The 17450-nt window shown below is 46.5% G+C and overlaps 1 protein-coding gene across 1 annotated transcript in view; it reads left to right on the top strand.

Annotated features, from left to right (window-relative positions):
- LOC128734535 (sodium/potassium/calcium exchanger 5-like) overlaps positions 1–16124 on the top strand; it is a 56144-nt gene extending 40020 nt beyond the window's left edge. The window contains exons 3-8 of the mRNA XM_053828785.1: positions 5322–5509; positions 5605–5791; positions 5951–6028; positions 6310–6981; positions 15610–15711; positions 15790–16124. Of these exons, the coding sequence (XP_053684760.1) occupies positions 5322–5509; positions 5605–5791; positions 5951–6028; positions 6310–6981; positions 15610–15711; positions 15790–16124 (1562 nt within the window). The remainder of the gene's footprint in view (positions 1–5321; positions 5510–5604; positions 5792–5950; positions 6029–6309; positions 6982–15609; positions 15712–15789) is intronic.
- Positions 16125–17450: the final 1326 nt, after the last annotated feature.

Genomic DNA, 17450 nt, shown 5'->3' with positions numbered 1-17450 from the left:
CTACCACTTCTAGTTCGTCGCCGTCAACGGTTACCGTCCGTGGGAGGCGCGCATTTGTTTCCTTTGAGCCTCTTCCTTTCATGTATTTGGTCTTCGACGCATTTATTTTTAGCCCAATTCTGCTAGACTCCGCTTTCAGTCTGGCGTAGATTGCCTCCGCCGTCGCAAAGTTCCTGGCAATGATATCGAAGCCATCTGCAAAGCCTAGAAGTTGGTTACTCTTGGTAAAAATCGTGCCTCTCGTTTCGATGCCCGCTCGTCGGATCACCCCCTCAAGAGCGATGTTGAACAGCATGCAGGATAGACCGTCACCTTGTCTCAACCCTTGTCGCGTCTCGAAGGGACTCGAGAGTGTCCCAGAGATGCGTACGAAACACATCACTCGATCCAATGTAGCTCTGATCAGTCGCGTCAGTTTGTCCGGAAAACCGTATTCGTGCATTATCTGCCATAGCTTGTCTCGATCGACTGTATCGTATGCTGCTTTGAAATCAATAAAGATGTGATGCGTGGGCACGTTGTACTCCCGACATTTCTGCAACATCTGTCGGATAGTAAAAATTTGGTCCGTAGTTGCGCGAGCCCCCATGAAATCCGCCTGATAATTCCCTATGAAACCTTGTGCTATCGGTGACAGCCGGCGTAACAGGATCTGTGAGAGTACCCTGTAGGCGGCGTTTACCAGCGTAATACCACGATAGTTGCAGCAGTCTAGCCGATCACCCTTTTTGTAGATGAGACAAACCACTCCTTCCATCCATTCCTCCGGTAGCTTTTCCTCCTCCCAAATCCTCGAAATAACCCAGTCTAGAGCCTTTGCTAGCGTTTCTCCGCCATGTTTATAAAGCTCTGCCGGTAGGCGGTCCTTCCCAGCGGCTTTATTGGTCTTCAGCAGCCTGATTTCTCGTTTGACTTCTTGGAGATCAGGTACTAGGACATCACTATCTTCCATGGGCGCTCCTAGGTTAATTTCCGTTCCGCCTCCTTCTGCGACTTCGCCATTGAGGTGTTCATCGAAGAACTGCTTCCACCTGTCGACCACCTCGCGCTCGTTTGTAATTAGATTCCCTCCCTCATCCCTACACATGTCAGGTTTCGGTGTGTAGCCCTTTCGAGTTTGGTTCACCTTCTCATAAAACTTGCGCGTGTCATTAGCTCGGAATAGTTGCTCTAATTCTTCACGATCTCTGTCCTCCTTTTGGCGCTTTTTTCTCCTCAGGATCGTGGTCAACTGGTTCCTAGCTCGTCGGTACTTGGCCAGGTTCTCTCTAGTGGCAATACTTAGATAATTTTTCCAAGCATTTTTTTTCTCCTCCACCGCTTGTTGGCATTCCCCATCAAACCAATCATTTTGTATACTCCGAGGCTCAATACCTAGTGCCGCGGTAGCGGCCTCTCCGATGGCCGAGCGTATTCTGCCCCAACCGTCTTCGAGGTTTGAAGCACCTAACTCCTCGGAAGAAGGCAGTGCCTCATTCAGTACTCGCGCGTAGTTCTCGGCAGCTTGTGGGTTATCTAGCTGCCTGATGTTCAGCCGAGGAGGGCGGCTTTGACGTGTCCGGTATACGGTGGACAGCTTTGAGCGCACATGTACTGCTACTAGGTAATGGTCAGAATCAATCTCCGCACCCCGACGGGAGCGTACGTTCGTTATGTTAGAGAAGAACCGGCCCTCTATGAGAACGTGGTCAATTTGGTTCATTGTACGTTGGTCAGGTGACCTCCAGGTGGCTTTGTGGATATCCTTGCGCGGGAAAAGGTGCTTCGGATCACCAGGCCTCGGGAAGCTGCGAAGTTCATACATCGTTGGCCGTTATCGTTTGTGTCGGTGTGCAGGCTATGGGGTCCTACCACCGGTCTATACATTTCTTCCCTACCGACCTGGGCGTTCATATCCCCGATGACGATCTTGATGTCACGTGACGAGCAGCTGTCGTACGTTGCCTCCAGCCTCGCGTAGAACGCTTCTTTCTCATCGTCGGGTCTACCTTCGTGCGGGCAGTGCACGTTAATGTTGCTATAATTGAAGAAACGGCCCTTTATCCTCAATACACACATTCTCTCGTTGATCGCCTTCCAATCAATCACGCGATCCTGCATTCCGCCCAGCACTACAAAGCCCGTTCCCAGTTCGTTGGTTGCGCCACCGGTCTGGTAAAACTGGGCCTTTCCGCCACGGATCTTCCATACTTTCTCTCCTTTGCGACAGATTTCCTGCAGAGCTACGATGCCGAGTTTGCGGGGTTCCAGCTGTTCAATCAGCACCCGCTCGCAACCTGCGAAATTTGGCGATCTGCAGTTCCAAGTCCCGAGTCTCCATTCGTCGTCCTTATTCCGTCGCCTAGGTCGATGCCGAATATTCCGCTCCGTATATGCTTGAATGTTGTTAGTTTATGTTTAATTTAGGGGTGTAGCCGTACTGGGGCAACACTACCGAGTCTCGTGATGGGGCTGCCATCTTATAGTGCCGAGACTCACTATACCTCCTTCCCGGTTAGTATACGACCTTAGTTTCCACCGGGGTTGGTTACCCGATCTCCGCTAAGGTTGCTCGTATTCCGGCTGGTACCACGAGGAGGTCGGGATCGAAGTTGCTGGATAAGAGGCTAACGACCACTATGGGGTCTATATTCCGCATTATCCAGCCGTTTACCAACCACTCGCCATTCTGTCATATGATTTTGACCTATCCAGCGTAGCACGAATCAGCGTAATTAGTTTCGCCCGAAAACCATGTTCTAGAATTATCTGCCACAGCTAATTTCGTTTGACTGAATCTTATGCTGCCTTAAAGTCCATAAACAGATGAAGCGTCTGAAAGTTGTACTCCCAGAACTTGTCTAGTAACTGACGTAGGGTAATCATCTGAGTCGTCGTGGAGCGACCCTCACGCAAACCAGCCTGGTACTGGTCGAAGAAGAACTTCGTTAACGGTCTCATTCTACAGAACAGGTTACGGACCTTATAGGCACAATTGAGCATTGTAATGCCTCAATAGTTATTTCACGATGTACTTTTTTGAAAATAGGGCAAATGAGGCCGTCCAACCACTTAACCCGCTTTTACTCTTCCTCCCAGATCCTGACAAAGATCCGTTGAATTGCTCCGTACAGCCGCTTGCTCCCCGCTTTTTGAATTTCAGCCATGATGCCGTTCTTTCCTGCAGCCCTGCCGTTTCTAGCTCACTTATTGCCTTCGTTACCTTCTCTTGTGTTGGTGGCTCCTCAGCTTGGTCATCGCTCACAATTCTTAACGCCCAAACAGAAAGCTGCGTTAACGCATCCGTTAGCGTCAATTTGACAGTAAACCCAAGGGAAAACTGTCAGAATAACGCTGACGGACGTGTTGACACAGTATTCTGTTTGGCCCTTTATCCTGTTTCTTCTGATCACCGTGTTTACCTCCCCATCCAACAACATCTAGTAGTGCTTCCTAGTTCCTTCCTCCTGGTTGGCACCGCTGTTTTATCAGTAACCAGGTTGCCAGCACTATAATTGCCCATGTCAGGCATAGACAAATTCATGCCCCTCACCGTTTTGTAGAAATTCCGCGTGTCGCTATTGGCGAGTCTCTCTCCACTGCGCCGGCGATCACGTTCTCCATGTACTCGCGTATTTTTAGACGGTGGGTTCTTTTTTCCATAGGTCTAGTTTCTCTATACCTCTCTATACCTGTTCTGACGTGTAGCCGCAGGGAGCACGTACCTCCTGGTTTGGCTGTTCTCATCTGTCACTTTCTGGCATTCGGCATCCAACCTGTTGCTCCGCATTCTTGCACGTGTCGTGCGTACCACCTCTCTTGCAGTTGTTTGATCCTTGGAGATATCTCCACAGCTCTTTTATATCTTTCCTTTGTTCCAGCTGTTCTGGGATTCGTTGATCAAGCTTTCTTCTGTATTCTGCTGCCATACCAGCGCCGTCAATTGCAGGATGTTGAATTGTAGTGAAACATCGTTGACATCTGACATGGGTCGATCGTTAATCAAGAAATGATCGATCTGAGAGCTAAAGTCTACATTTGGATGCCTCTAGGTGTGTTTCCGAATATTCAGACGTGAAAAGTTGGGGCTACAGAAGACCATTCCTCTAGTCGCGGTGTAATTTATGAGCCTCAGACCATTGGAATTGGTCGACAGATGAAGGCTGTATCTTCAAATGACAGGATGGAAGATTTCCTCTCTTACGATCTGCGCATTTGCATCTTCGATGGTTATTTTCACGCATGTTTTAGGCAAACCCCTTAGGTCTTCTCGAGTCTGTCGTAGACCTAAGCATCATCGGCTTTATCATATGTCGGTGCGTATACACTGATTAGTTTGTAGTTGAAGAATTTGCCGTTAACTCTCAACACACATATACGGATATATTTTTCGCTAGTACGGAAGAAGAATTGACTACAGGAAGTAGGTCGATATAAGTAGAGGCACTACATGGAGCAATCCACACGGCAAAATTTTGACATAATTTGGGATCAACATTAAAGCTGTTTGCAGTAGGAATGATATCAACAATCACAAATTCCAAGCACCCGCATCCTCTCTTCTACTCTTTGCTCCCCTCTCACCACTACTCAAACAGGTCCCAGCAAATGTTATTCTCGTTATATAATGTTTTAAAAAAGATATTTAGGGGAAAACGGTGTAAAATGCCCCTTTGAGAATAAATGACGCTTTCGCCGTTGTAATGTCACGGACTGTTTCAGCCCTGCGATAGCTTTTCCTCAATTACTTTCTCAAATTTTCATCAATTTCTAATATCACTATAGATTCCAGTAGAACATTCGATTTTCGTTAGAAGTTAATACTTTTCGCTGTAAATAAGGTATTAAAAGGCTTCTTTGAGGAATAACACTGCATGGCGTTATAACGAATGTTTTTATAAATGGATGTATTGTAATCGTCCTTCTCAATTCGTGCGTTGGGAAGCACGCAGACGAAAATTAATTACAACTGTTAAACCCACATCTTTTATCAGCAATTTGGCACTAGATTTACCTCGCTGTTATCAGTTTTTCAACATTCAGCAAATTTTCTGAAGCTTTGACAACCAACCCATGCAATGTTTCAATTCGGTAAAGTGAAAAGAAAGGTTTATACACATTTGAATCGTTTATGTTTTTGGACCGGCCAGCTATATTATCCTTACAATCTCGTTGTTTTTTATTTATGTTTATTTTTCAATTCAGCGGTTTTGATAAAAGTGAATATAAGAGTCAGTCGGTTCGATCGATGTACAGATGACAATTTCAGCTTACCGAAAAAAAAAGTACAGTTAGTAACAGACTCTATCCTTCCGGTAAGATATTCTTCTGGTCTTTTACAGCGTTAAACATGTCGAACGACGTGGCTGGGGCGACTTTTATGGCAGCGGCGACGTCGGCGCCGGAGTTGTTTGTCAACGTAATCGGGACGTTTATCACCGAGGGAGACATCGGCGTTGGCACCATCGTGGGGTCTGCCGTTTTCAATATCCTAGCGGTGGCTGCCTGCTGCGGGATCGGTGCCGGGATGGTAGGCATTAGCTAGCTCTGCGAAGCGTTTCTTCTACATGGCTTGTGGTGGTACATTTTTTCTCAACTCATAGCACAGGCTAAATTGTATTTCAGGTAGTTCCACTCGATTGGTGGCCACTGACGAGGGATTGCCTGGCGTACGGCATTACGGTGGCAATACTGATATGTATCATACACGACGAACGGGTCGAATGGTACGAAGCGCTGATCCTGGTGTTGCTGTACATTGTATATATTGCTGTTATGTACTACGACAAGGCGTTTCAGAAATGTGCTCGAGGTAGGTTTCTTGGTCATGCTGTGCCGAAAACGACCAGGTGATACATTGGCAATGGTTGTGGAATGGACCTAATTGAATTTTTTTCTTTTTTAATTTATGCACCTATTCACACACATCCTCATTTGCACCTTATGCTGGATTATTGGTGGTGATGCACAGATGGAGTAAAGCACGCTCGCAGTCGAAGGTCACAAGATGCATTTAGTAGTATAAAATCAATCTCCAGCAGAGAGCAAGGTAAAATTGATTAATCAACATTTATGTTGTTTCCTTCCTATTGGTCTATATTTATATCTAGCTATAAACAATATTGCACTAAGCGTTTTGTTGAAAACTTCATACAACCTATGACGTTAAACCCATTAGCTCTTCGCTTTATACACTGGCTCACGTGGATGTAGTCATTGGACCCGGGATGAGAGTACAATTTTTCTTAATCAATTCGCATTGACCTTAATATAAACAGTTGTCTTACTTTTCATTCATTTCTCTTCTTTTCCGGTCACCATCCTCCACAGAGGCAGTTGAAGCGCATCTTCCGCTACGTATCAGTCATTTCCAGCAGAACGGTAATTTGAAGAACGTTACCCATATCGACTCGAGCAACAATGAATTGACGTCATCGGATCTGGAGATGCAAATTAAAGCGATCAGTGTCAGCGGGGGAGGTGGCGTCATGATGGCGGTTCCTGGAGTGGCCCTTGCGGCGGCAACTGTGCTTAGCGATCAGCAGCAAAATTTGCAGCATCAACAGCAAAATAAACATCGTCACAGCGGGAGTAGTTCGAATGAAGCTGCAAGCGTGGAAGATACCGATCAGCCACCGCCACCACCTAGCCCTACCACCCCGCCGTTATCGTCAAATAGTGCCGAATCTGTTAAGCAATCGCTAAATGGAAATGGGTCCGGAAAGGACTCAATGGCCGCGGAAAACGGCACCGTGGGATCGGATCCAAGCGAGGATGATGAAAAGGAGGAGGAGTTTCAACTGTTCAAATATCCCGCGAAACAAAGCAAATTTCGACAGTTTTCGTGGATCATCACGTGGCCAATCTATCTGTTGTTTGTGTTCACGATCCCGAACTGTGAGAAGCCGCGGTTTAAGAACTGGTTTCCATTGACATTCATTATGTGCATCGTTTGGATCGGTTCTCTGTCATATGTAGTTGCTTGGATGATAACTATCATTGGTAAGTTTTGATAGTCATAATTAGATTGACATCTTAGTTTATATTTAGTTAAAGTTCACTTTCGAGGAGGCAGGGAAGATTAACTTCGGCGGTTTCCTAATGGATATTTTCTAGATATCGGATGATAACCCGGCCCATGAATCCTAACTTTCGTCACAGACTAACGATCTCCGCTAAGATTGCTCGTGTTCCGGCTGGTACCGCGAGAAGCTAGGGATATGAGTTGTTGGATAAGATGCTAAGGACCACTGCGGGGTCTACTTTATATCTACAGCTATACGATACACCGACGTTACGCATTACCAAGCCATTCACCAACGAGAACTGTTTCATATGCCATAATTCCGAAGAACGTTACTTATACGTCGTACAATAAGAGAAGCAGAGATAGTTTATTCATTACATTACCGACGGTACGCGTATACGTTACATTACCGACATCAGCAACGTCACAGAATAGTGCGAAAGAAAGAGATAGAGTGCTCAAAATTGGCCAGGCTATGTGGGAGGTCGAGGGGGTTCGAATCCGGTTATAGAAAAGCAAAGCCTAGATAGCCTACATTCCGTTATAGAAACTTAACCTTCTGTTTTTATACGACAGACTTCGCAGGCAGCTGTAATTGTACAGGATAATTGCGGGTACATACGATGACTGACTTGTTAGACCAGCGTCGTACCTCGAAGTATAATGAGAGGGTAAGTCAACTGGGAGGTTAGAATTGGCTCCAATTATAGCTTGGATAAACGGTTGCGGTACATAACTTCTCAAGCATTGCTTCAATGACTTACCTAATTTTTCGCTCTTTCCCCTTCAAGCCTTGCTTCCGTTCTGTATGAATATCCTTGTTTCATTGTTTTCTCTACCGTCCCCTACGTCTGCAAAAGGGACAATATGGTTTGGAGCGTCTTGTAAGTAGCTTTTTTTTTTTTTTTTTTTTTTTTTAACGAGTAGGGAAATCTGCTATCAGACACCTGAGAAGACAGCTCAGGGAGTGGGGTTTGGTATCTCGTGAAGATCGTGAAGATCCAGACCCACTAAAACCCTACTCGAGTCTCCAGCCTCAATCCCCCCTGGAACCACCTTATCGGTATTACTTCAGGGAGGGGCTATTGTGCTTAACGCACGCTCTTAGATAACTACTGGACTATGGTAGTTAGGCTGTTTATTCGCCGTTGATCGGCTTTCCAGCGGTTTTGTAGCTCAAGTACGATCTGGGTAGCAGCCGCATTGACCGCACCCCAGACGTCCGAGCTAGAACACATCCTTTGGACTAAGTTATCCGGAGTAGTGTCCTGTCCGCTAACTGCCATCATGTTGCTTCTCACGCCCTCGAAACGAGGGCATATGAAGAAAGCATGTTCTGCAGTTTCCTCAACGTCCGCGCATTCGGGACACTCGGGGGACTCCGCATGCCCAAATTTGTGCAGATACTGTCTAAAACAACCATGCCCTGACAGAATCTGTGTCAGGTGGAAGTTGACTTCGCCATGACGCCTGTTGACCCATCCGGATAGTTCCGGGATAAGTCTATGTGTCCACCGGCCTTTTGTGGAATCAGACCATGCCCGCTGCCATGTGATCATCGAGGCCGATCTTGTGGTACTCCGTATGCCTCTAGTTCCACGTTGGTTGAAGCACTCTACGTCCTCGCTGATGATGATACCAATAGGCATCATACCCGCTAAGACGCAGATTGCGTCATGTGAAACTGTGCGGTACGCACTCGCCACTCTTAAGCACATGAGACGATAGGTGCTTTCCAGCTTGGCGAGATAGCTTTTGGTACCTAACGCCGATGACCACACCGGCCCGCCATACCTGAGTATGGACTGGACCACGTTGGCTAAAAGCCTTCGCTTGCTGCCATATACCGCAGAGCTATTAGACATCATACGAGACAATGCCGAAATAGCTGTGGAAGCCTTCTTGCAGGCATAGTCGACGTGGCTCCCGAACTTGAGCTTGTCATCGACCATGACTCCAAGGAGTTTTAAGAACCGCATTGACGAAATAGTGCAGTCCCCGACACTGATATTTGCTTGCTGCACAGACTTGCGGTTGTTAACCACGATAACCTCTGTTTTATGATGCGCTAGGTCCAGTTTCCTGGATCGCATCCAATCTTCAACAATGCTTATAGAGTGGGCAGCCGTCAACTCAACCTCTCTGATAGATTCAACGTAGACTTCCAAGGTGATATCGTCCGCAAAGCCGACAATCGCCACCCCTACCGGAAACTTTAGCTTCAACACCTCGTCATACATGACGTTCCACAACACCGGGCCCAGTATGGAACCTTGCGGAACCCCTGAGGTGATTGGAACGCATTTCTGACCCTCCTCCGTGTTGTAGCATAGCACACGATTCTGGAAATAATTTTCCAGAATTCTGTACAGCGACACCGGCACTTGGACGTTCCGAAGCGAGCTGGCTATGGAGTCCCAGCTAGCGCTATTAAACGCATTTCTCACGTCGAGCGTGACAACTGCGCAATAACGAATACCTGTCCTCTTGGGCTGGATTGCCACCTCGGCTGTCTTAGTGACAGACAAGATGGCATCCACTGTAGATTTGCCTTTTCGGAAGCCGAATTGGTTCCTTGACAGACCGTTTGTACCCTCCGTGTACTGTACGAGTCTGTTAAGGATAACCCTCTCCAGCACCTTGCCGGTAGTATCGAGTAGACAGATCGGCCTATATGACAAGGGGACACCCGGAGGTTTTCCCGGCTTCGGCAATAGGACCAGGTTCTGTCGCTTCCATCTGTCCGGGAAGTGGCCAGCTTCCAGGCATCTATTCATTACTGCCCCGAATAATTCGGGAGCCTCTAAAATAGCCGCTTTAATGGCCATATTCGGGATACCGTCTGGCCCCGGTGCCTTGCTCACCTTTAGGGATTTAGCGATATCAATGAGTTCCTCGTTCGTAACCGTCACTTCCTCCCCGACCTCCAAACCGCCGTCGCCCACGTTACTTTGGATGTTCGGCTGGGAGGCCGACCATCCTACGCTATGGTCTGAGATACTGGAACGTCGGCCGTGGGACGACTCAGCGGCCTGGGACCAGGGCCTTGGCTCGTGGCGCGGAAAGAGGCCCTCGATGATCCGCTCCAGCATCTCTGGCGATTGCTCAGCGGGCGCCATCACACCCTTGGTCTTTGCCATTACGACTCTGTAGGCATCACCCCACGGGTTCGCATTGGCACTAGCACATAACCTTTCAAAGCAGGCTCGTTTACTAGCTTTTATCCCGCTCTTAAGCGCTGCGCGTGCAGCAACAAGTGCTACTCGACATTCAGCCCTGCTTTCATCCGAACGAGCTCTTTGCATAATTCTCCTCGCACGAAAGCACGCTCCGCGGAGTTCCGCAAATTCATCTGTCCACCAGTAAGCCGGTGACCTGCCATACCTAGGACAACCTTTCCTAGGCATGGTAGCGTCACATGCTCGCGACAGTACCTCAACCAAATGATCAGCGTTCGGATCGGGCATACCGCGATCACCGCACTCTCTCCGGATCGCTTCCACAAATACTTCGGGATCGAAGTATGATGTCTTCCATCCACGGGTGGTTGGAGTGTTGGCCCTACTCGCCGCCTGCCGCCTCGTTATCTGACCGACACCATAGCGGACCGCCTGGTGGTCACTGTGAGTGTAGCCATTATCTACCCGCCAGTCTCCTATCAGACCAGGACTGCCGAAAGTCACGTCGATGATAGACTCCGCACCGTTCCTACTGAAGGTACTTGTGTTGCCGACGTTGGCCAGATCTACGTTGAGCTTTGCCAGAGCTTCAAGCAGAATCCGATCCCTATGGTTCGTGCGACGACTTCCCCACTCTACCGCCCAAGCGTTAAAGTCGCCCGCCACAACCACCGGCGTTAAACCAGTCAGCACAACTGATACTCGGTCTACCATCCGCGTAAACTGCTCGATAGACCAACTCGGCGGAGCATAACAACTGCAGTAGAACACTCCACCCACTTTGGCAACCGCAAATCCCTCGTCTGCAGTTGACACAACCTCCTGAACCGGGAACCTGCTTGTTGTCCATATAGCCGCCGTCGCAGACCTATCCGAGACCCAGTTGCCGTTTCCGGCAGGGACGCGATATGGATCCGAGACTATGGCAATGTCCATTGCTGACTCAGAAACTGCTTGGTGTAACAGCTGCTGAGCTGTGCTGCAGTGGTTCAGGTTGAGTTGTGTCACTTGTACTATGAACGTGGCTTAGTCGCCGGCACACCGGCCGGGCACCTTGGACCTCCCGTTACGTGCTTTGCGTCCCGTTTACCGGTACAGATCAGGCACTTAGGAGGCTCCGCGCAGTCCTTTGCTTTATGGCCAGCACTGCCACATCTCCTGCACAACTGGCTCCTATCTGGCCCCTTGCAGTTCCAGGCTTTATGTCCGTGCTCGAAACACCGGAAGCAAGCTTCCGACTGCTTGGACACGCTCAGTGGGCATACCGACCACCCCACTTTTAGCCTAGCAGCTTTCAGGGCTTTGTTTCCGTCAATCAGCGGAAGTCGTATGGTGGCTACCTGGGTCCCGGCCGGACCCTTGCGTAGGCGAACCGCCTCGGTTGCCACCACCACTCCACTTTGCTCTTTGAGAGCTTGTACGACCTCACGCACTTCGGTGATCTCGTCCAGGTTCTTAAGCTGGAGAGTTACTTCTGGTGTGAGAGCACGTACTTTCACTCCGTCCCCGAGCACTCCTTCCGCTATGGGCTTGTATGCGGAACTCTTCTTTGTGGCGTCCTTCTTTAACTCGAGGATCATATCGCCCGTGCGTGAGCGGCGGATGCTCCGTACGTCCGCGCCCAGATCCTTGAGTAGGGCGTCTCCTCTCATGGCCTTCAGAACCTCCGAGTATTTCGACCCGTCGGTTTTCAGGATAAGAGCGTCGCCCTTCTTCGCTCGCTTTCTTGCCGGTTTAGGTCGAGCAGTTTTTTTACTGGAGCCTCCTCCGCCTTTTCTCTTGGCCCTAACCTCGGTCCACGGGCCACCTGTCTTGGAGCTTCCCGCTGGTTCATCGGTTAGCTCTGCCAACCCGCTAGCCTGAGGGCTTTTACCGATCAGGCGTTTTTTCGGTCCGCCAGGGGTGCTATCCCCCGGGGACTGTCTCGGGCGCTTGGCGGATGCCTTACCGCTACTGGTAGCACTTTCCGTAGCCTCCTGGGCCGCGTTACGACACTCCGTCAACGGGCAAGCGTCCGTTTGTACTGCCTTCGACGCATTCACGGTCACCTTCTTAGCCTCTCCTGCACGCGCCACGAGGTCGTTGTGCGTTTTGGTCGCTGGTCCTTGGAGAAATTGCCGCGACCTGACGTAAACTCGATTATTACCTCGAGCTGCTGTGACGCTGCTACCACTTTAGGTACAGCGTCTCTATTTTTCTCCATCGCCCTGATAAGCGCTGGGCCGTTCATCGCTGTGTCCGGCGTGGTAGGCATACCGCTGCCTTTGCCACCCACACTAGCGCTCCTAGTTGCATCCTTCTCCACCCTTGGTGGAGAACGCTGGATGCCTCCTCTAGCGAACGGGTTTTCCACCGTATCCACACTTGTTGTATTTTTGATTTTGTCTTCCATAAGAATCCCACGAGTTGAGGGGAAAGAAAAGTCCGCCACATCAGAGCCCCTCATGATGCGGTAAGGGCTGATTACTGTGGAGGGCGCTCTGGTACTCCACAGGCTCCGTTTGAGGCTGAGTATTTATAGAACCCCCCCACCATTCATCCCTCGGCACGGGTCGCATGACACCTTGGATTAGGGGTTTATCCATTCATGTTTTTACTTTTAGGCATGGATAATAGCTATTAAAACCATCCTCCTTTTAGGGCTTTGGACCCTCTGCTCAGGTTCTCGGTATTTTCAGGTTCATCGAACATGCTTCTACCGAGATCCGTCATTTGCAGGCGGAGAGTTTACACTCAGCTTTCGCATGAGTGCCCCCTTCTCTGTCCGCATACGACCCTAGTTTCCACCGGTTGTCCGATTTCCACTAAGGAGCGTATCCCGGATGGTACCACGAGGAGGTAGAGATAGGAGTTGCTAAATAAGAGGCTGTGGAACTTCGTGATAGTTCTGGAGCGCATTATTCAACCATTTACCATCCTTGTAAGTAGCTTGGCGGGAAGGAAAGTGCTTCTAATCACTAGGCCTCGGGAGGTCGGGAACCTTCGAGAAGCTTGATACATTCCTGGCCGTTATCGAACTGTCGTCGTATGGTTTCTCCAGCTGCCCGTAGAACATTAGCATCTCATCGTGGGGTCTATCTTCGCGGGGCAGTACACATTCTCTATGTCGTTCCTGAAGAACTGGCCTCCACTTCAAAGCCTATTTTTAGCTCGTTGGAGGCTACTCCACTTAGGTAAAATTATAGTTTTTCAGTGTTACGACAGAATCAGTACTGCCACTATGCCGTACTTTTGAGGTTCTAGATGCTCGAAAAACATCGAATCGAATTTTCTTGGTTGTTCGAAGTTGCTGTACGTAGGTAGGTTCCTTTATTAGGGCAACGCTATCGAGTCTCGTAATGCGATGGAATTGCCATATTGGCTGTAGAGGTCGAAACAGCAGGCAGCTTTAATTCGGTCGCTCCGGATCAAACGCTATCATGAGCCGCTCCTAACATATAGTGCATATACGTTCACTAGGTTGATGAAACGATGTTCTTCCTTGCAGTGGAGCCACCGTCACATCACGAACCGCTTCTGACATGGGAACAGATTGCTAAGGATGGCAAAGCAGGGCTTCCCTGTCAGCATACGGTTTTGGTGTCCGAGCTTAAAGGGTGTCCACGGTTAAATTGCAACACACTCGAATTGCTCTAACTTTTGAACCGTTGTGTAAAATCAACAGAAAATTTGCTTGGAGAAAGTTCAAAGTGCATTGTTTATACTGTGTTGTTGTCTTTTTATCAGGTGCACAAAGATATAAAAAATGCCGTCGAAAGAACAACTCGTTTGCGAAAAAGTTCTGCACAAGTACATCGTAAATCAGAATCTGTCACCGCTGTCGTGCCAACGGTAAGAAGTTGAGAATCCCAAATTCTACCTACTGCGAAGGATAAGTTTGATGTTCCAGAGAACCTCCGGAAACAGAAAATGTCGAACTTTGCCAAGAAATTCTTGATTGGCAAGCAATTTGTTCATGTGGAAAGCGGAGCACACCTTTCGCGACCCCAGGATCCATAAGCATAGACAGGTGTGTTTGAAGAAGTGTCTCCAAAAGCGATTTCTTTCTCTTCTGAAGTCTCACTACTGTCCTACGGTCTTCTGGTACAATTTGACTTCATGCCGTTGTGCAAAGGCTGCGCTGGAGTGGCGAAAGGCAAATAATGTCGATTTTATGCCGAAAGATCATAACCTCTCACCCCGGTGCTGCGGCAAATCTAGAAATACCAGGCTATTATGAAACAGAAGCTTCTGAAACATCCTAAAATAGTCAAAACAGTTGAAGCAATGAAGAAAGTATGGGTAAATATGCAAACCATGTTGCTTTTGAGGTTGTGCAAGATGGGGTTAACGCCAAAGTATCGGCATTCGGATACGGAGGCGAAATCTAATAAAATAAAAACTAAGTTTAAGGAGAAACCGAAAGTGGCTCACGTTATTGTATTAGAGCGACAAACACTGTACTGTACATCTCATGTGTTTGTTGAAAACCTAAACGTGTTTTTGAATGTTGCATTAGTATTAGTAATATATGTCAAATAGCAGAGCTTGCAAATGTAAACACAGCTGATCCGCAGCCAACCGCACCAACTACAAACATCCCGAAGCACTGATTACGTGGCGAAAGCGTGCTCTGCCAATACAGATGTTTTTAAGGCACAAAACAATACATGCCTCAAACGGTAGCCATTTATCCAGCCATCTTTGAGCCATCGGTTTCCCCTTAATTGTTTCATGATTGTTCATTCATTTGTTGCAATTTTACACCCTTTACCTGAGAGATAACTTCCAGCTGATATAGGTATTATTCTTATTCTATATTTTTGATGAGCAGCAAGTTCAAAGGGTGCAATGGATGAATAAATAATTTAAAACTGATTTTGAAATTTTTACAACGAACATAAACACTCTATTACTTATTTTGAAGCATTCACAAACATTACAAAGTGCAGAATAATTAAAATTATTTTCGGGCCTCTTGGTAGAATAATCGAGAACAAATTGAAAATGAATTTCTTTCGGTTCTACTACCTATCCATCGTCACGAATACGCGTATTCCAGTTTCGTTACCTTCTTCAGCGCGTGGCAAGTTTCTCAAAGTTGCTGTGTTCAGGAGCTTAGCAGGTATGCTGGCTAAAAATGGGTTCATACGTCAAAGAAATAATTAGTCACTATATTTTAAGTCACCCGCTGTGATATTTTTATAAAAAAAGAACAGCCATAATACTCTCGAATCCATAAATCGGCGGATTGAAAACAAATGAATCACTCGCTGTGGCGCAATAAAGTCGATACCAGATGGGGGTTCCCCAAATTGCCTCGATAAAAATACTAGAACGTAACATTTTATATCTGAGAATTATGCTATGACCATGATAAAGACACGTTTGATAAAACGAAAAACTCGAAACTTTCTTAACTGTTACCAATTTAACTGATTTCAGGTGACACGCTCAAAATTCCTGATTCCGTGATGGGAATCACTTTTCTGGCTGCCGGTACCAGTGTACCAGAAGCTGTTTCAAGCGTAATAGTTGCAAAGCAGGGTAAGTCCTCAAGCATTACGTAGATCTAGATCTAATCATAAATTGAACTCACCATTTAATCGTTTACTTAAATTTCAGGCCATGGATCTATGGGGATTAGCAACTCAATTGGATCGAATACATTTGATATTCTGCTTTGCCTAGGTTTGCCCTGGTTTATCAAGGCAGCTTTCTCACCGATTCAGCCAGGTCATCACTGGGTCGGTATAAACTCGGCTGGTTTGGAGTACTCGGCAATTTCCCTACTATCGACGCTGCTGATGCTTTATGTGGCTTTCTCCTGGAACAAATTCAAACTGGACCGACGAGTTGGCAATGCCTGTCTGATTATGTACGCCGTCTTTTTGATACTGGCCAGTTTGATCGAGCTAAACGTATTTTTCCCGGTGAATCTGCCCACTTGTGTGCGGTGAATTACTGCTATACATTGGATTTAAAGGATTTTGCTGTAAATTTTCCGTCGTCCGTGTGATATCTTGTTCTGAACCTATGAGGATTTATTTTCATGACATTAACGTAATTATATTTCAGAATACCCCTTGATAAGCATTCGCGATCATCATCGATAAGCTCTGCAGTAGTTGACTCGTAATCGGTTCAAGATATTCAACGAACAACGTTTCACCAACGTTTTTGACGCACTGCAGTGCGTAGTTTGGCGCGATTTAAAAACGTGATGTTGAGTGAATTTGATGTCTGGTCGTCACATGAGCAATTTATTCAAAACTTCTATTGCTGGTTTTGTAACTTCGGCAAGGGAATCATATTTCAATGGCGCTTTGCTGATTAGTCGAACTAATAATATCATGTTCAAGAATAAATTTTAAAATGTTGACTACAGAGAAGTGCTTGTACCGATTAAAAATTAAATTGTTGGTAGATCAAAGAGTTTACGGTTAAAATAATATCAATTTTATTTGACTTAAAACTTACTGTGAACTCAGCACCAAATGGATGCACAACAAAAGAAACAAATCTAAAATAAATCATTATACTGAGGAAACATCTTGTAATACACAGCAGACAAGTTACATTCACTGTAACGAACGATATCTATATTGCAAGAATAAGATTTAGTTAATGGAAGAACACATTGCTATAAGTCCTTAGTGTACAAGATAGAATGGAGAATAGTGGTAATGAATGTGATAATTCGATCACGTTCAGTTTTAGTCGAATTTTACGCAAACTAATGAATAAAATGAGTGACATACATTTCCTTCTTCACAATTGTAAATATTCGTGTATTTTGTATGAAACTTGGATTATTAGAATAAATAATTACCTGTAAGGTTGCATAGTTCTCATTTCTGTCTCAAAAGCCTCTCTTTCATATGAAACAATTCCTTAAAAATGCCAAGCAATAGGAGTTTTCCTCATTTAACTATGATTTACGCGTCCAATTAACGTTTTATCACAGAACTTCGTAAATGACACTGGGCGTCTTCAAAGAAGTTTGTAGATATAGGCGACAATTGTATATTTCGATAAATACACTTTCCCCCTGCTCGCAGCGGAAATTTTTAATTACAGAAACAATGTTAAATTGATCATTAGTCTATATCGATGAAGTGAATAAGTGAATTGATTCCATTACCTTGCATGAAATGCTAAGATCAAGCCTTAAATTAACAGAGAAATTATGTACTGTGACAACTAAAATTTTGGATTTTTTTTCTCAAGCTGTAAAAAAAGGACAAAGGTACCTGAAGAAGATCTGATCTACCGAAATTAAAGAT

This window comes from Sabethes cyaneus, chromosome 2 (genome assembly GCF_943734655.1).
Source record: "Sabethes cyaneus chromosome 2, idSabCyanKW18_F2, whole genome shotgun sequence".
Taxonomy (NCBI): domain Eukaryota; kingdom Metazoa; phylum Arthropoda; class Insecta; order Diptera; family Culicidae; genus Sabethes; species Sabethes cyaneus.
Note: the sequence above shows the minus strand (reverse complement) of the source record. Positions and strands in the feature narration are given on the sequence as shown.